The 19,451-nt window shown below is 47.0% G+C and overlaps 2 protein-coding genes across 4 annotated transcripts in view; one reads left to right on the top strand and one right to left on the bottom strand.

Moving 5' to 3' along the window:
* The window catches only part of uvssa (UV-stimulated scaffold protein A), a 29,459-nt gene extending 18,821 nt beyond the window's left edge, over positions 1–10,638 (top strand). For 2 of the 3 annotated variants that reach the window (XM_070836830.1, XM_070836831.1), the window contains exons 10-15: positions 3,706–3,913; positions 4,836–5,000; positions 5,187–5,370; positions 5,456–5,567; positions 8,965–9,139; positions 10,056–10,638. In XM_070836830.1, coding sequence (XP_070692931.1) covers positions 3,706–3,913; positions 4,836–5,000; positions 5,187–5,370; positions 5,456–5,567; positions 8,965–9,139; positions 10,056–10,149 — 938 coding nt within the window. In that variant the 3' untranslated portion in view covers positions 10,150–10,638. The remainder of the gene's footprint in view (positions 1–3,705; positions 3,914–4,835; positions 5,001–5,186; positions 5,371–5,455; positions 5,568–8,964; positions 9,140–10,055) is intronic. The other variant, XM_070836832.1, reaches the window with a different exon arrangement.
* A 1,898-nt stretch (positions 10,639–12,536) lies between these two features.
* On the bottom strand, positions 12,537–17,905 carry nkx1.2lb (NK1 transcription factor related 2-like,b). Its single transcript, XM_070837428.1, has 3 exons — positions 17,591–17,905; positions 15,408–15,627; positions 12,537–13,270 (listed from the first exon to the last, which is right to left on the bottom strand). The coding sequence occupies exons 1-3, from the start codon at positions 17,903–17,905 to the stop codon at positions 12,537–12,539; spliced, it is 1,269 nt and encodes a 422-aa protein (XP_070693529.1).
* Positions 17,906–19,451: the final 1,546 nt, after the last annotated feature.

The raw sequence follows: 19,451 nt of genomic DNA, 5'->3' as shown, positions 1-19,451 counted from the left end.
CAGCACAGCCTTGTAATGGAGACAGATAGTTTCTTTTCCACAAGCATTTTCCCTGTGTATCGGTGATGGATATAGTCCTGTCAACACATCCATTTACCTTCACACAATCGTCACTACCTACATGTGAATGGCTGTTTATAGAATTGTTTCCTCTCGCACTGTGGTTGCATTGCGCTTGTATGGATCATGTCTAGCCTGCAGGAAGCACACTAGGTTAGAGGTCAAATGTTCAGGTCGTTAACCAACCGCCTGCTCGTCTTATTGCTGTGTCAGCTTCGCCACATAACAGCGTGTTTTCTCGAAACATTCGATGGAACTTAAATGCCGTTAACATCATTTTCAGCAGCCATGTACAAGCTCCGGGCAGCAGTAAACACTACGGCCCTCACAGTGCTGCTCTGTCAGCCACATTCACGGCCCTCCCCATCACTCATACAGACTCATATGTGGACTAGTGTGTGTTTATGTGTGTGTCTGTATTATTATGTCCGTCCTATTGACACCAAAGTAGAACATGCTGTAGACAGTGCTGTTATTGCTGGGTCAGCCATGTTTTTGTGGCTGTTCGGTGGCCCTTGACCCCTGGAGAGTACCCCCCCCCCACCACCAGCCCCTTGAGTCATTACATTCACACTGAGCCTCTTCTTTACCTGTGAGCCCGTCCCTTTCTACTCCCACCTCCCTCCATTACTAATCAATTAGACGTTAAAGTAATTAGATTGTATCTGATGTGTCCAAAACAGCTGTGTGTGTGTGTGTGTGTGTGTGTGTGTGTGTGTGTGTGTGTGTGTGTGTGTGTGTGTGTGTGTGTGTGTGTGTGTGTGTGTGTGTGTGTGTGTGTGTGTGTGTGTGTGTGTGTGTGTGTGTGTGTGTGTGTGTGTCAGGGTGATTAGTAGGCTAGGTAATGATCTACAGGGGCCATACTAAATTAACAATGCAACCTCTTTAATGAGCACCTATTAGCCCTGCACCCAGATTTTACCACACACACACACACACACACACACACACACCCTCGAGCCAGCCATCTTGATTTAAAGATAAACAAATATTTAATCCTGATAAAAACCTGAACTGACAAAGTTTGTGTCGCACAAACAGTGTGTTCTGTTTGCTATCTCTGAATCTCGCAGCACATTTTAGTTGCACAGAACGGTGCACCACAGGGCAGTATCAAGCCAGTCAGATGGCAATGCTCAGTATTCAAGATCCGAAACACTTTAGTTCAGCCGTGTCCATCTATATCTTGGCATAAAGATGTAGATGGACAAGTGGATAGATTAGGTCGTACGCTTTTAGCTGGCACGGCCATACCCTCTCTCCAGCTCCATTTGTGTCCTAATGAAGAAGAAGAATTACAAATATACAATTTTACTGAGTCGTATATTTGAAAATGCTCAATAACGTCCTAAAACAGCCAACCATTGTACAATACAACAGTGTTTCTGTTGGGATTAATGCACAGTTTATGTGCTAATGTGTCTGTACAGCACCATGACAGTATACAAATCTAGTCACACTCTGACCTACAAGCCAACTGCAACATGAAAACAGAGTTCTGTTCTCTTGTAATGTGCCTAGCTAAGGAAATTGGTTGCGCCTATCTTGTAAATGTTACCAATCTCATTTCAGAGAGTGAAAGTGATAGATGTAAGCAAGAGATATTAATAAAAAAGTATTTATAACTACAAAACATCCACTGACTTGTATGCAGAGTCTGTGCAAACTCAAACCCAAATAGCAAATAAGCTTGCTAGCATGCGTCGGGTTGGCCTCCGCACCTGTCCTGCACGGTCACTTGAAGCCATCAAATTGTAGAAGTGAAGTGAAGAAGCGCTCTTTATGGAATACAGCAGCTGTATTATGCTGTAATGCAAACTAGCAGGAGTTATTAGCTGATTTGGTCCCCTTAAGACTAAGTAGATCTAATAATGTATTTTATCTAATTCTAAAAAAGACAAATGCACATTACTAATTAGGACATTGATTACCGGTATCAAAGGAATCATTAGGATTTCTCCGGGTCTGAACAGTGAGTCTTTGAAGCTGGATCTTTTTCTGTGGGTGTGTCATTGTTCCTCTCCCTATCACAGCTCTTCTTGTCTCTTTATGCTCCTCTGATTACAATAGTCTGTCTATTGCTTTCTGTCTTCTTCTGACTCTTTTCACCTCAGCTAGTGGATCACATCTATCATTCCTCTACCTTCCCTCTCTGTCTCTTCCTCTCATTTCTTCCAAGGTTCATCTATTCAGAGGAGGCCTGGCTCTGCTCTCATCTCTCCTTCTATTTCCTCTTTGTCTATTTATTTCTCTTCTCTCTCTCTCTCTCTCTCTCTCTCTCTCTCTCTCTCTTTCTTCCCCTCTGTCCTGTTCTGTCATTCTGATTATCAGTCGTCTTATCCCTCTCTCTGCTGTCAGGACACTATCTCTCTCTTTCTCAAATTAACATTTTAATTACAGGCCCTGCTTAACCCAAGAAAATCAATACCTCTTTCCGCCTTACCTCTCTCCCTCTGTTACCCTCAAACCCCCTTAACCCCCCTACTCTCTCTCTCTCTCTCAACAACGCCCCTCACACACACACACACACACACACTCAGACATACAACTATACACATTTCCTCCCATTGATCTGTGCGTCTTAACATCCACAACATCCAGACAAACCTCTGCCATTTGGCGCTTTAAAAAGAGCAGATTGAGTCGGTATTTCAGCATCCGACAGAGAGCGAGGAGGAAGGGGGATCAGAGAGGGGGGAGAAGCTGAGCTGAGCTGAGCTGAGGTAGAGCAAGGTTGGGATTAGACACCATCACTTGACTATTGACATATTGGTTTGTACGTGGAAAAAAAAAAGAGCACCTTGCTTTGAAAATTGAAGCGTGCTAAAATGAGTGCATTGAGTGTGACAAACCTGACACCATGACAGACAGGAAATGATGTCAGGCCTTTTAACATTTGAACGTACATGTAGTGTCGGACCCAATGAGTCTTTAAACCGTTGGTGTTCTTCCTTCTGTAATGCAGATCAACAGTTATCAAAATTGTTGTCAATTAAGTTTCTGTCTTTCTGTCAAAAAATCGAGTGATCAGCTAGTTAAGGTTCAGCTCAGCTTGTATGAACTGAAACAGGACTTCAGCCTTGGCTCGTATTTAACACATGGACTCTATCAGACTTGTGTTTCCTGTTTCCTTCTCCATTTTTAAACTTCAGCCCCTTTCATCGGTAGTGTTCAGACAGAAATTGGCAAATTTTTGTATGTCAATTGTTTTGCAATTAATTATAATTAGTATTGAAATACAATTAGTATATAAAATATGTAAAGAGGCTGTTGAGACAGAAGAGCTAAACCGCACTGAGAAATCGTTGGTGTAACGTAGCGTGGCACTGATTGAATCTGTGAAGCATCCAGGGCAGCTCTAATAATGTGTGGGATCAGCATGTAGGCAGCTTACTGCTTCCCCGTGATCTCACCTGGTGTGTGTGTGTGTGTGTGTGTGTGTGTGTGTGTGTGTGTGTGTGTGTGTGTGTGTGTGTGTGTGTGTGTGTAGCCCTGCTCACTCCTCAGGAGCAGGAGCAGCATTAAAGTGCACGTCGTTGCAGATCTGTCAGTTATGACTGTTCACAGTCAAATATGTCAACCTGACGTGTGTAGAAACTTTCGGTGTTCACAGTGACCTGAACCTCCTCTCCGCTCTGTTGGCAGGCTTGGATCCATCTCCGTCCACCTCCACAGCACCTGTAACAAAAACCCCTCCCACTAAAAGACCTGCAGCTCCATGCCCTCCATCCTCCTCCTCCTCCTCCTCCGTCAGGCGGCTGAAGCGACTTATAGACGAGGAGCAGGATCCAACATGTGCAGCCGCCACACTGCGCGTCCTCAGACAGAACCTTCCTGTGCCTGCAGAGTCCAGGTACACCTCCTGACTCTTCTCCTGACTCTCAGATTGTTGCTTGGATTCAAACCTTTGTAAGTGATCTTACATTTCCAGTCCAAGTCGAGGAGCAGAAAGAACAAGACGACTAAGAAATCATAATACACATATTGTAAAAGTGTGAATGGTGATACTGCAAACATTTACGTTAACATTCTTCTTCTCAGAAGATTGAAGAGGTTGTTCTACCTTGTGCAGTTTAAAGGCTGTACAAGTTTAATGCCGTTAATCCTGAAGCATGGGAGTGTTAATGAACCATAACTCAGGCCTGGAAGAGAAAATATGTAGGTGTTGCTTTTGTGTGCCAGAAGCTGTACTGTACATTAGTCTATGGCACATGAGAGGGACAGTCCACTCTACTGACTGACCTCAGTAGTAATCTAGTAACCAGTTGTAATACTACTTCAGATTATCCCAGTTCCAGCAAGTGACAGAGATTATGTGAGGCAGAGTCACATATTTACCATCCACATAATTATCAATTAGATGAACATGTTCATATGAAATCACAAGGACTTCACATAAATGGCATACCGCTATTGTGAGTCATTCCTATTGATCAGACATCAGTGGAGATGAGCAGTGCTTCTCCACGATGCTGCCAAAAGTACGCTGGCCTCTGAGAGCAGAGGAGCTGCCCCCTCATGACTGGGCTAATTGGATCAGTGGCAGAGGCCAGGACAGACTCCAGACGTTCAGCCACGGTCACTTCATACGTTTTCAGGTCGTTTAGAAACTAGCATGTGAGTGGAGCTGCTGTCTGATGAGCACATGAAAGGGCTTTAACTTCAAATGAGTTACCAGAATGAGAGGGAAACCTGAAGCTTCCCTCTGATGTAGCAATGACTCTTGTTAGATGTGTTGACGTGTGATGACAAACCCCACCACGTCCTTCCTCAAGCAGCAGCAGCCCTCCAGGTCCCAGTTCATCCAGCAGCAGCCCTCCAGTTCCCAGTTCATCCCAGTCCACCTCAGACCAGAAGGCTGTCGATGCTCCCGTGGTTCCATTTGGTTTGGACCTGTACTACTGGGGCCAGGAGCAGCCCAACGCTGGCAAGATCGTCAAGTAAACGCAACACACACACTCACACACACCAGACACACTCACACACACACCAGACACACACACACACACACATGTTCTCAACTCAAGTGTTGTATTATTTAAAGAATGACCTGTTGCGTCTAATTGAAGATGAAAGATGAGTGTTAAACAGTGTTAGACGTGGGTTCCTTTTTTTTCCTCGTGCAGGTCGGCCTCTCAGCATCAGTTCTGGGTTCATGCTGAGATGGAGGAGGAGATGGAGAACGAGGAGCTCCGAGCAGAGAGCAAGAGCAGATACATCTCCTTCCCCGGGAGCTTCACTCCTGTCAGTCACCACTGCAGAGCTCCACTGGGCCACGGAAAGCTGTGTCAGAGACAGGACCGCCACAAGGTGCCGGGACACCCCCCCCACAAAGTGCTTCACCTGCCACACCGGGTCACTGTGTGTGTCTGAGCTGTGTCCTCTGTGTCCTCAGTGCCCCTTCCATGGACGCATCGTTCCTCGAGACGAGGAGGGTCGACCCTGCAGGCGGGAGGACCGCCTGAGGGAGGAGCGGGAGGAGTGGAGGAAGAGGGAGACACAACCAGGTGAGATGGGACACACACACACACACACACACTGGCCATTCCTGAAGTGTAACAAGTCCTCCTGAGTCCATTCAGGACTGCTTCAGAAAGGTCTTGTTCTGTATCCAGACATACTGATTAACATGTTGGGGTGGGTCTGTGGCAGGCAGTGTGTGCAAACACACACCAAGAGCCAAAGAAGACCGCAACAAGAGGAACAAGCTGTTGGAACAATGTGAATTCAGAAATGTATTTTAGAATCCAAAGTAAAGAGTAAAGAGCTGCTGTAAAGCACCACGCTGAGGCCAATCCTTCTGCTGCTCTAATCCAGTAACACCTCTATAAAGAATGTAAACTAAACATGATGCATATTGTGTTTGATGTTTTAGTTTGGACTAAATGATACCCAGTCAGAGCAGCTAAGTATTATTGCACTGCTAAAATAATGTCCTTACTGAGCATAACCGTTCATTTTGATCCCTGAAAGAGAAGCCTAAAAGAAAAAAGACCCTGGAGCTCCAGCTGTAGCTGCAGTTTAGGAGCACATCCCAGTTTCCTTCAGTGGATGGAGGCTGCTCACTGTAAAGACTCAAGGTCCACTTTTTACCTTTTTCAAGAGCTTTTAACCACGATGCTCCTCTGAGGGTGGAATTTCCTGGTTGAGAGCACCGACTCAGTCCACTTACTAGCTTTTCCCCAAACCTGCTTAACTGTAACTTGCCGCTGGCATGTTGGTGAAATGACGTGGAAGTGTCTGGTTTTGGTGGCTTTATTGGTCGATGCTCGATGATAGGGTCTGAGGTCTTAGGTCTGATGACATATTCTAATTTTCAGTAATGATAATGATGATAATGATGATGTCCATCAGTGCTCGGTAAACAGTAAACAGGTCAGCAGTGTGTCACATTATCACTGTGTGACAGGGAGACACTCACCAGTCTGCAGGATGTCCACCAGCAGCCTGCAGTGTTGTTAACCACCAGCACTGTGTGTGTGTGTGTGTGTGTGTGTGTGTGTGTGTGTGTGTGTGTGTGTGTGTGTGTGTGTGTGTGTGTGTGTGTGTAAGAGAGCATGTGCTTTTGTGTGGCCATTGTATGCAGTCCAGTGAGTTGTGAAATAGCATCTTTTGTTACCAACTACAGTATCGATCCATGAGTCAATCACACACCTAGACACACACACACACACACACACACACACACACACCTCACACACACACACACACACACAAATCTCCCAGTAGGGGGGACAGTGGCCTGAATGAGCTGATGGACCATTGGCCTCAGCTCCCTGTACCTATTCAGTCACACTCACACACATGTAGATACAGTGAGGCTAAACGGGCAGTGAAGGACGCTGAAGGACGCTGAGACCAGTTGTCATGGAGACAGACCTGGAGGCGACAGGGCTGTTGCTGGACCCTGTGTGGTCAAACTGAAAGATTCCTAGTTTGATTTGATTTGTTTAACAAGTGCAGGGCCCATTCAGAGCCTGGGCCCCCAGAAGATCTCTCTCTCTCACACACACACACACACACACACACACACATATAGTATACACCCATACATTTGAGGGGCTATCAGGTGCTAAAACAGTGTTTTCCTCAGTTTCTGTGTAATCTTAACACGTGTTTAAACTTCTCCATACGTGTGTAGAATGATTCTAAATGAATGCTTCAAGCAACTGATTGACAGACTGACAGACAGGGATGAGTGTCTCGCTCTCTACACCCCCCCCCCCCCCCCTCACACACACACACACACACACACTCACGCCCAGGGTCCCTGTGCTTAGTGGTGCGTAGCTGAGAGACATCTGAACAAACCACAGACCCCAGATGCCTCAGTGAATGTGTGTGGCCTGGCCCCCTGCCCCGACACACACACTCACACACACACATCCTCAGACCCCAGCTGGAGGGGCTAAGAGGTGTTGACAGAGAAAAGAGCCCTCCTGCAACACTGATTAAACTCAGAAGTGTCTGAATCTCTCTACTCTCTCCTCTTTCTTTTCCTCTCTTCATATTTCTCTTTTCTCTTTTCTTCCTTTCTTTTCTTTCCTTCCCTCTCCCGTTGTTATTCTTTATTTTCCATTGTCTTTCTTTCCCGAACTCCTCTAGGATCACAACAACAAAGTGATAGAGGACAGGACACACACCCATACACACAATGTAAATGCAGCTGCTCCTCTTTTAGCAGTAATGATTCTCCTAAATACACCAGCTGCTTTTCAATTACTGCTCTTCTGCCTGTGTGTGTGTGTGTGTGTGTGTGTAATGAGGGATAGTTGAAGGTCCAGTCAGATCCAGGGTCAGACACACACACACTGAGCTGGGGTCAGTGTTTTGACAGAGTGGAGAGCCCGGCTTCAATCCCATCACAATCACAGTGTAATTACTTTGCATTACTGCAGCTTTATCTCTAATTCCACCGCAGTACGTCATTAACTAGAAGTGTCTCTTCACTTAGACCGTCATTACTCTGCATTACAGCCACTTTTACTTTATCACCCACAATTATGACATTACACTTTTCATTAACACCAGAATTAGATCCGAGCGAGCCAGTGGGACGCTGTTTACTGCTCCTTTATTTTACCAGCTGCAGTGACTTCACCACGCTTCATCACACGGCTCTTTCTTAAACTTTAGGTCCCTGATTGTGGCATTGAGAGGAAAAAAAAGAAGGCGTGTGTCAGTCACAGTTTTCCATTACCAGGAAAAACATGGAATTTCCGGAAAGTCGTGGAATTAAGAAAAGTCTGTTCCAGACAGGGAGAGTCGGGGAATTTAATAACTCATCGCAGAGTTTCTTCCAGAGGTTGTTTCTGTTTTCATGCGTGTTGTGATTGATCAAATATTAGCACCCATTCCTCCTCCTCGACTCCTTCTCTAACATTAGCTGTCTGCTGGCTGAGGCAAAGTCAGCACACATGCTGGAAAAAGAGCTTCAGCTACAAAATAGTAATCCCAAAGACTGGGTGTCACGAGGTTCCTGATCTAAAGTGGATCTAAAATGATCAGTTTTTGTATGACATGTTACATTTCTAGGTATGGAAAATCAACATTGTAGTCATGGAGTTTTACATTTGACTTGGAGCGGGATCCCTGACTGCATTTTAAAATGTGTTGCACCGTCCTGAAGCTGCAGCTGTTTCCTTCTGTGATGTTGATGAGCAGCTGAAGCGCTGAACTTTAAAGCAACAACGTTCCTTTAGGGGACGTTTAGAGGAAAACGCCCGTAAATTGAAATAAATCTCAAGTTCTCGTGTCTTTTCTTCTTCCTGGACTCTACAGCTAACCGGCAGTAAGCTGTAAGAGCAGTATCTGCATGACGGCCACACGTCCAGCACAGCTCTATAGATGCCATGTGGTGTATGAAGCAGCGGCTGACATCACCTTTTCTTCTGTGTGATGTAGACTGGCGTGACGCAGAGCTGATGCGAGACATCGAGGCGGCTACGGGAGAGAACCTGGGTTCTGACAGGGTGCTGAAAAAAGGGAAGGGGAAGAAGAAGAAATACCCCCACCTCAGTGACCTGAAGCAGAGCGCCAACACGTCCCGCTCCAGGCTGGAGAAGAAAGTCTTCAACAAGTACGTCTGCATTTTGTGTCGGAAGAGTCCACTAACCGGGAACATGCACCACCTAAAGGGCACTCAGCGAGTCGAGCTTCAAACACACTGGATGCTGCAATTCCCATAATGCAGCTCAGTAGCAGCTCTTATTCGACATCATCAGGGTTTTCTAGTCCGACACAGAAGGGACGTCTCAGGGTTGTTCGACCTGTACGTATAAAATGAGTGGAGCGCTCCTTTAAACACGCGTCACATGCTCATGCTGTATCATGGCTCAGTATGTAGCTTCTATACCATAATAGTTTACCACCACAGTGCTATGTAGTAGTGTGTAGCAGTAGTGTGACGTTAGGATTTGTATTTTATGCGTGTACACACAGTTTCTGTTCTCTGCTAATCATACAGGCCACTGCCTTTTAAACGCCCTGTTTAATATATACGGTATGGAATTATTAAATATAGATAATGTTCTGGGAATGAAACCTAAATTCAGAAGGAAAGTTAACATAAGAATGTGTTCAGTCGACCAGATAACACTGAGTGAATGAGTCAAACTTCAATTACCAAAATAGTTGTAGGTGAGTAGTAATTCCTGATAATTAGGAATGTCTTCATTTGACTTTCTGTGTGTTGAGTGCCGGCAGAGCAGTGCCCAGTCTGACATGTTACACTGCTCCTCATCTGTTCTTTCTCTCCGTCCACCTTAAGACATGTCACCTAACCACGGCTCGTCCCTCTAACATATCCAGCATGGCTAAATGTGGATCTGCCTAATGTCCGTGTACCCGTGTGTGGAGTGCAGTGTGCAGCTAGTGTCGGTACGTGTTTCTGTGAAGATCTGACCTTTTGTTTTTGTTTCATCCTTCTCTCACCCCCTGTTGCCCCCCCCCCCCCCCCCCCCCCCCTTCCCGCTCTCTGCTGTCCTTCCTCGCAGGAGCACCGTGCGCCGAGTCGCTCAGGTGCTGAGTAAAGCTGACAGCAGGAAACACGACAAGTTCTCCAACCAGTTCAACTACGCCCTCAACTGACCTCCAGCCGCGACGACACGATCGGAAATGAACTGAGCGCTTCGTACAGGCTTCATAACCTTTTCTCACGCTGACAGAAAGAAGGGTCGTCATTTATTTGATTATTGTTGCGCGCACAGTATGGAAGAGATCAACATGACTGAAATATCATTTAAAGGTGTGTAATGCAGATGGAGGGATTTCACTGCACGTTGTGACCTTTTCTAACCTTTTAAGGAGAAGTTTGTTCAAGATGTGATCACTGATCAAATGTACTGTACATACACACTCCTGCATGAGTGTGTTCTCTTAAATATTGTTTAGCCTTTGTATCAGCCAAGTCCAGATCTCCTCATGTATTTCTACTCTTTTTCTAGTATTTTCTAGTTGATTTAGTTGTTGATGTTTATATTGTGGTGTGTGTGTTTGAGACTCTGTGTGTGTGTGCGTGTGTTAAATGAACACAATGCAGGTTAAAAAGATTTGTAGCAGATGTGAACAGTAAATCTTTCCTCAGCCCGCTGTCGTCGTGTCTTTGTCCTGTCCTCCACTTTAATGAGCTTCATTCAGGGTTAATTCAGCCCTCAGACCTGCAGCGCCGAGTCAGTGGCGTCATGAGGAGTGGGGTCCATGATAGATTTGCACTGTAATTAGCTCAATCTGGGAGTAAAGTTTGTGTTTAATGTTCCTCTTCATTCAGATCAGGTCAGCAGATTGTTATTTAGTCTCTGAGGTGAGTGAGAACAACTGATGAAGGTTTTAACTCCTTCATGTTGTATTTATTAGTTAGACTGTTTAGTCATCGCTGCCTTCTGCTGTCCACCGTTTTCCATTTATTTTCTGTGTTCATTTGTTCCCCACCTCAAAAAAGACACGATCCTTCTCCTGATATAATATATTTCCAAGCCCAAACTGGGAAAACATTAGTACATCATCGGGGTCATTTTCTTGGACTTGATGAAGCTCCTCCAGAGCCCCAGGAGACACTATACAGCTGTTTACAGGCTGACTGGCCCTTCATTAAAGGAGCCTCACCTGTGATGTCACTGACTTCCATGACTGGAATCTCAACCGTGTTCAGAGTGACCCAGAAAGCAGAGTCATGAAGACCTCTGCTGCCTGCATGGGAGACCACAGCACCGGACAAAGACCTTCTGATGGTAGACTGAGTGCAGAAAGATCACACCTGATGGGGGGGGGGAGTGTCCCGTTCCATTCCGTCCATGGCCTGGTGGTCAGATGGTCTCTTGGTCTAGTCTGTTGGTCTGTTGGTCTGTTGGTCTGCTGGTCTGTTGGTCTGTTGGTCTGATGGTCTGAGGTCTGGTCTATTAGTCTGATGGTCTGTTGGTCTGGTGGTCTGATGGTCTGGTGGTCTGGTGGTGTGGTGGTCTGATGGTCTGGTGGTCTGATGGTCTGGTCTATTAGTCTGTTGGTCTGGTGGTCTGATGGTCTGGTCTATTAGTCTGATGGTCTGGTGGTCTGTTGGTCTGATGGTCTGGTCTATTAGTCTGATGGTCTGGTGGTCTGTTGGTCTGATGGTCTGGTCTATTAGTCTGATGGTCTGGTGGTCTGTTGGTCTGGTGGTCTGGTGGTCTGTTGGTCTGATGGTCTGGTGGTCTGTTGGTCTGATGGTTTGATGGTCTGGTGGTCTGGTGGTCTGTCTCGGTCGAGGTCAGGTCACTTTGCATGGATTGCCGTGACATTCCGTAGGGCCAGTTGTGGTCCCCAGAGGATGGATCTTACTGATGCTTGTGACCTCCTGCCTCCAGCTCTAACACAGATATTCACGGTCATGCTAATGACTGTGGTCATCAGAGTCAGAGCGGCAGGCCGACCCTGAGCCTCCGAGCTGGCCTCGGCACAATGACTTCACCGGGCCACTTGTCAGGGTTTCATTGTCATCGTTTTAATATCAAAGGACAATATCATGTTGAGCTGAGGATTCGGTACATCCAAGGATTTTATGGAAACTGTCAAGAAATTCAATAAATAACAGAAATGAAAACAATCACAGCTGGAGTTACACGGTACTGACAATAGATCAAGCCATTCCTTAAGTCATAAATAAACATTCAATATTCATACAGACTTTTTTTAAAAACAAAGAAATCAACTATTTGTCTATTACGTAGTTTGAAACGGCATTCAGAATAAGGAGCTAGAACATAGATTTATGTACAGTTTCTGGTAGATATTCACATTCTATCAAAATAATCCGTCGAAATTAAAGCCTTCAAACGTTGGTAGTAAAAAGGAGCGCAGAGCTGAACGCCGACAGTCTGTCTGCTGCGCTGTGCTTCGGCCGGACACTGAAACATGGCAGTCTCTCTGTGTTTTCCAGGTTGCTGTGTGTTTGTAGATCTGACCCCTCTGTGTGTGTGTGTGTGTGTGTGAGTGTGTGAGTGTGTCTACAGGTGTGTGCTGTAGAAGGCGGGGGCAGCGTAGCTCTGTGTCCCCAGCATGAAGGGGGACAGGACGTGGCTGGCGGTGAGGAAAGGCAGCTGGACCAGGCTGCCAGCGGGGGGGTGGTGGTGGCTGGCGTAGCTGGCGTGCATGGCCAGGTGCCCGCTGATGGGAGGGGACGGGCTAAGGGGGCTGAGGCTCCCAAGGCCTCCTCCCGTGCCTCCTGCTCCTCCTCCCGCGCCGGTGGGAGCAGAGGTGTCGGCTCCGGGGTTCTGTTTCTTCCACTTGGTGCGTCGGTTCTGGAACCAGATCTTGACCTGAGTCTCGGTGAGGGAGAGCGACAGAGCCAGGTTGAGCCGCTCACACACTGACAGGTAGCGTGTGGACTTGAACTTGTTCTCCAGCGCCACCAGCTGCTCGTAGGTGAAGGCAGTCCGGGCTCTGCGGGGCTTCCCCGACTTGGAGTCCGAGCCGGATCGCTTCCTCTTGGGCTTGCCCTGCGGGCCCTGGCCCCCGTTGGTCTGGCCATTGGTGATCTGGCCTGCGGGGCCCCCTCCGGGGCTCGAGGTGTCTCTGCCGGGGTCCTGGTGGCCGTGCTGGCCCAGATCTCTGTCTCCATTACTGGGCAAAGCCGAGCTGCTCTCCTCGCTGCTGTAGGGCCCGTCTGGAGCCTCTGAGTCCGGGGTTCCGGATCTGTGGTAGTCATCGTCATCTGGGCTTCTGTATACAAAGCCTTCCTCTGGAAATACACAGAGAAGAAGGACATTGACAGACTGACACCATCACACAGTCACACCAGCAGTGTTCGGTCTGGGGTGCTGGGCTGCAGTTCCTCCAGTGACCGCTGGGCCGTATCCTGGCCTGAAGGAAGGAGCTCTTCTGTTAGTGCTGTGTCTCTTTATTTGTGGCCATTTCGTTTCACACTAACACACAATCAACAGAAAAATGCCCCATTTAAGCACAATATCAACTGAATTAATAAAGACATCCACTGTCACTAGAAATCAGTATTGTGATCCAGGGGCTGTCTGAGGCCTCTGAAGGCCTCGCTGTCACTGTGTATTTTATTTGTTGCCCACTTCTCCCAGTCGGTAAACCAGTTTTGCCCGAGCCCACCTCCGTCCTACTGTAATACAGTGTACAGCATATGGCAACTACGTACTATAGAGACAACACCAGTGACTTCAGAAATGTGGTTGATTGGAAAGTAAGTTAACAAGAGAGCGTACAAGATAATAATACTAAGAAAATTACAAATGAAACAATGAAGCTCACTGAGGCTCCACACTCCCATACTCTCTAATGACATCATTTAAATGCAAATCATTCAGACTTTGAGAGGAGTTCCAGATGAGCTGATCACACAAGTAGTCAAAGTGCTCGGTGAAAAATATCTTTCTCTGTGAGCTGTTATCAGCCAAACATTTGGAGAACGGCCAGTTGGCGACTGAATCACATAATTAGGAGGGAGAATCTAAAATAATATTTTATTCTACAGTCGGCCACACACTCCATCAGGTCAGCTGTGCTGCCGACACCGTAGACACTTTCAGGTTTACCAGCACAGACACTCAGGAAGGAGAAAACCAAAACCATGTGTTTAGCTGTTTAGCTAAGCACAGTCAGGAGAAAGAAAATCTGTGATCATGAATTTTTAGGGCTGATTTTGAAATGGAAATGTTGGTCAAAACGTACAAATTCTATATATTATTTAAATCATATTTGTAAAATCTGAACTTTACATGAGCCTCTCATTTGCTCACAGTCCTTCAGGACAGAGGAAAAAGAAACAAAATCACAAAATGGTATTAATAAATTCCTGAGAATATTCTGATTTTATATATGAATATATCAGAGTGGAGGCAGCAGCGTTTTAAAGAGAAAAACACTCTCAGCCTTTAAACTAATGAATATCGTTTTTCATGTTTGCACGTAGAAACTAAATATTCAGTTGAATACCACAGATGTATTTCTGCAGGCTGGAGGCCTTAAAACTAGTCAGTGTATTATTATTGAATGATAAAACGTGTTTGATCAGATATGATCTTATTTAGAAATGATGCTCAGACAGTCTCTTCATGAACCCAAAGGGTGGACAGGAGCACGTGTCATTCTTCTTATTATTAGATTAGAATTATTGTTTGTCTACATGCTCCTTTCTATTTTATTACTCTAATATATGAGGATGTTTTTATTCTAATCTAAAGGTTTTAGCAGTTGAATAGAAACACATTTCACTTCGTTATTTCGGAACACGCTTGTTGTAGGTGACACTTCAAACATCGGTGCTGAGGTGGAACTATAGGTTCAAAACACAGCTCCATTAAATCTGGATTTGAGTCTGAAGACAGAAGAACAACAGACGGAGAGAGAGAGAGAGAGAGAGAGAGCTCTGAAGGAACAGACTGTCGGGAGGAAGCGGAGCTGGAAGTGTGTTCACCATATCAGCACATATTCACCGATCAATAGTACTGATCACACACACACACACACACACACACACACACACACGGACTGCGGCCTCGTGCCTCTGTCTTTTCTAACTGAGCTCAGTCCACATCGTTTCTTCACTGAACATCCAGACTGCCTCAGCCCCCCCACCCCGCAGGCCGGCCCAGCACACACCTCCCTCCGGCTCTGTCGGCCTGTTGCACCGCCACACTCCGCTCCGCAGGCCTGTCCATGAACCCCCCCAATCTAAGCGACACACACTAACTCACCCTGAAGAGGAGGAGAGGAACAAGTGTCCCCCCCCCCCTCCCTCCTAGAGAGGGTGGAACACTGGATCGAACGGATCGAATGAAGACGGGAGAGTTGAGGAACATATTTTCCAGAGGTGAAGAAGAGCCGGGGGGGGGGGGGGGGGTCAGACTTACTGCTCTGGTATTCCTCCGCGCCGTAGCAGCCTTTGCTGGGCTCCAGGCCGGGCTCGCGCTCACCGGGGGGTCCTCTCCGGTTCTCCGCTCCGTACGCGCTCAGCTCGCGCTCGCTGCCGCGGTGGCTCGCGTGCTGCTGCGGCCGCCGGCTGCTCGTGAACTTGTTGGGGTCCAGGATGTCCAGCACGGAGAAAGAGGTGGTCCGGTGGCCCGTGGGGCCCTGGGGAGAAAACAACGTCCCGTTATTCGTTGACAGCGTTTGTCAGTGCCCCCCCCTGGAGCTGAGAGAGCGCTGAGTCCCCCCCCCAGCTGCCACACGGCCATCAAATGACTCCTCTCTTTTTACTGGCTCATATTATATTTATAAATGTGGATTATTATTCATTATTTAGATCATTTCGATTTTTACAGATTTCAACCACCGAAATATAATTAAAAAAATAATAATAACAACATTATTATTATCATTATTATTACTATTATTATTATTGTTATTATTATTATTATTATTATTATTATTATTATTAATAATAATAATAATAATATTAATAATAATAATAACTACACTGATAAATATAATATAAACACTTATAAATAAAACAGTTACAATAATAATAATGATAAATATAGAAATGCAAATAAATATAATACAACACTAATAAATATAATAATAACAATTACAATAATAATAAAGGTGAATATAATAATAATAATAATTATTATTATTATTATTACAAATAAGACAGTTGTAATAAATATCCTAGAGTCGGGGAAACACCGTGTCCGTGGGCGCCCTGCTGTCGCAGCAGTGGAGCTGAGGAGCAGCAGACTGACCAGCACCATCAGAGTCCATCACACTATTATTCATAAAGCAAAGAGCCACAACACGAACACACATCAGCTGGACCTGCTGGAACCAGCACGGTGTCCGCTTTATTTCTACAGGACAGGTGCTGAAATAAAAGCTGAGTGAATCCTTATTTTGGATAATAATCCTCAATGGAAATAACCGTAAACAATATATGGCGTTTTTTTTTTTGTTTGTTTTTTTTAAGAGTGTAATGACAACATGAATTTATGATTTGTGTATCCTCCCCAGGACTCACACAGCTCCGTGAGTTTGACCCTGCGTGTTTACTGTACGATACAGATGCGCGCTGAATTTATATCCATAAGATTTATGTGGAGCCAAAAAGGTGGCCGAGTGTATGGAGCAGATAAAAGGCTGCACTACATCCTGATTAGGATCATTCATTTGGTAATGAGGCCAGTCTGGGGCATGTCGACATGAATAATCCCACATTCATAATATTATTATTCTCTCCTGAAATAATCCGAGGCGGCACCCGGGGGCCTATTAACACCCGGCGATAAGAATAATCACACAATAGCTGATCGGAACAGTGATTGAGAGGAAGGCTCCTTTACTTATTAAGACACGGAGGAGTTGAGAATAAACGTGGCCTGCGATCTACACAATTCCATCTGTTTGGACCGTGAGAATAAACCAAGGAGCTCTCCACAGCCAGCAGACGTGTTTTTTTTTTATTTTAATTCTTTCGTTTTTAAAACTAAAATCTAAATTGATGGAGTTTGGTTTAGCTGAGAATGATTCCGTGCAGGGCTCCGTGGAATCGTTCTGTTTAGATGCTGAATGACAGAGTTGTGAATCTGTAGCTGAGTGTGTTTTCAGCCGCCACAGACCGCCAGAGTGTGGCGAGAAGTTTTGATTTCTCTCTTTTTTATGGAAACGCAATTTGATGGCGCCTGTTTAGTTTTCTTTTTATTGTTTCCCACCACAGACTGCTGTGTTAATGAAGGCCCGCTCTGCTCTGCCGGACACGGTGCCCGGCCTGACAGCACGGGCCCAGAGGAAACCAGACCCCAGCTACATTTCCCTGAAAACAAAGTAAAGTGAAGAGCCAGCCGTGTCCGCGGGGGTCACCCGTTCCCTCCGTCCTTCCTCACACTTCACCCTGAAAACACGCAGCTTTCGGCGGGTTTTGCACACTTGAACACTTTTCTGCTATTTTTTTTTTCTTTCTGCCAAAATCTACTTATTATTTTCATGCACGTGCTCGCTCCGTCCCTGTCCTCATCCAACTCCAGCTATTTTTACTGACCCCCCCCCCTCCCAACCCCCTACAGCAGAACACCCCCGAACTTTGATCCCACGCATCTACCTGCTGTGGCGGGGCTAACACCGGGTTCGTCGGCGGAGGTTCCGAGTGGTTTTCTACGGCCTGAGCGTCTCTGCCTCCGGTCACCGTGCTAGGGAAGAGCCGCTTCTCCCCGGCAGCCCCTCCGTCCAGCACGTCTCCGCTGTCCGGGCCCACCACGGTCTGGACCCCGTCCCCGCAGGTCGCCGGTACCGCTCTGTCCCGGCTCATCACTGGCTGGACCGCGTCCGCTACGGACCCCGCAACGGCTCTATCCCGGCTTATGACGGTCTGGACCCCGTCCGTCCCGGGCCCCGGTACCGCTCTGTCCCGGTTCATCACTTTACTGTGCCTCTCCCATATATCAGGTATCCGGAGGAAAATGCAGGAGCGGTGAAAAATACAGAAGTTTCAGACCAAAGCGTTTTTAACAGAACTGTATGACATTCATGTCAAAAAGGAGTTGACACCACAGGTCGGCTCTGGAGTCCCTCAGCGTCCAGTCTGAGAAGATGCTGTCGGCCCGTCAAACTTCTCCATCGGTGGCTGAGAGTCTGGGCAGGTGGGGGCTTCACACCGGACTACTGGTGGTCCCGTCAAACTTCAAACTTCTTCTCTCCGGCTCTTTTCCCTTCATCCTCCTCGTCCACCGCGGCAGCACAACGCCTCCGGTCATCTACCGGCTCACTGTCTTGTACGGCGCCGTTATCCCGTGGTGGCACGCACACATAAACAGCGCTCCGCGTCCCGACCCCAGCCTCGCGCGCTCTGTCTGGTCACCGGTGGGCACGCGCCCTGGAAGCCTGACAGGAGTTGAAGGCGGGACGGAGTCTCTCTCTCCCTCTCTCTCCCTCTCTCTCTCCCTCTCTCTCTCCCCCCATTAGTTAAGTGACTCCCCCTCTCTCCTCTCTACCCCCCCTCTCTCTCTCTCAGTGCGCGCAGCTCTCAACTCCTTTTTTGGATTTTAACCGGCCCCTCGAGGACCCACTATCATAAACTCACATATGCCCTCTCGCGCGCCTGGCGTGCGCGCACCCCCCCCCCTCCCCTCCTTATTTATGCGTGTCCATTCAACTCCACGGCTCGTAATTGGCTACAAATTAATCCCACTTCCGCTAATAGTCTATTATCTCGGTGCAGTCCGGGCCAGCTCGCGGTCCGCGCACGAGGAGAAAACAGAGACAGAGCGCGCGCCGGCTGAGCGGGCGTACAGAGCTCGTGGTGTAACGTGGTCTACAGTGTCCGCCGAGCAGCAGGTGAGCTGTGAGCCCGGGACTAGCAGGTGTGGGGCGGAAGGGGGGGGGGGCTACAGGTAGGGCCTCCAGTCACTCATGTGTGGCAGACTTACAGTAGCTAGATGTGTCGCAAGGTTAACCGGCGCGCGCTGTAATTGACGTGTAGCCTCGCTCCGGCTGCTCTCGTGCCCCCACATGGAAGGAGCCCTTATCTTTAATGCAGATTCCAGGGCAGGGCCTCTCCTCAAAACTCAATTACGGCCTGAATAAAGCCGGTAATGTCCCCGCTGCAGTGAAATATTGATTCCTAATCCTTGGCAGTCATTACTATGCCAGAAAATAATAGACCACAGAATTGGATTTTGATTTAACACACGACGTGTTTATTCAAATGCTAGGGACTTAATATTCCGTTGACTCTCATTTTCAGTCCACGGAGGAGAGGGGAATAGTGATGGAGGCCCTGACGCCACACTTTTTATATTGTTGTGGAAGAAATTTAAAAAAAAAAGAAAGAGGAGATGGGACATCTTTCCTGTCCTCCTCCCCGGCTCTAATACACAAGGTCAGCTCCATGTAATTGCCTTGCTCAATGATCCTTAGAGGGAAGAAATTAAAAGTTGAGCAAAATAATGGCCGAAACAATGAGA

The sequence above is a fragment of the Pempheris klunzingeri genome, chromosome 9, assembly GCF_042242105.1.
Source record: "Pempheris klunzingeri isolate RE-2024b chromosome 9, fPemKlu1.hap1, whole genome shotgun sequence".
Taxonomy (NCBI): Eukaryota; Metazoa; Chordata; class Actinopteri; order Acropomatiformes; family Pempheridae; genus Pempheris; species Pempheris klunzingeri.
This window is presented reverse-complemented; position numbering and strand designations above follow the sequence as displayed.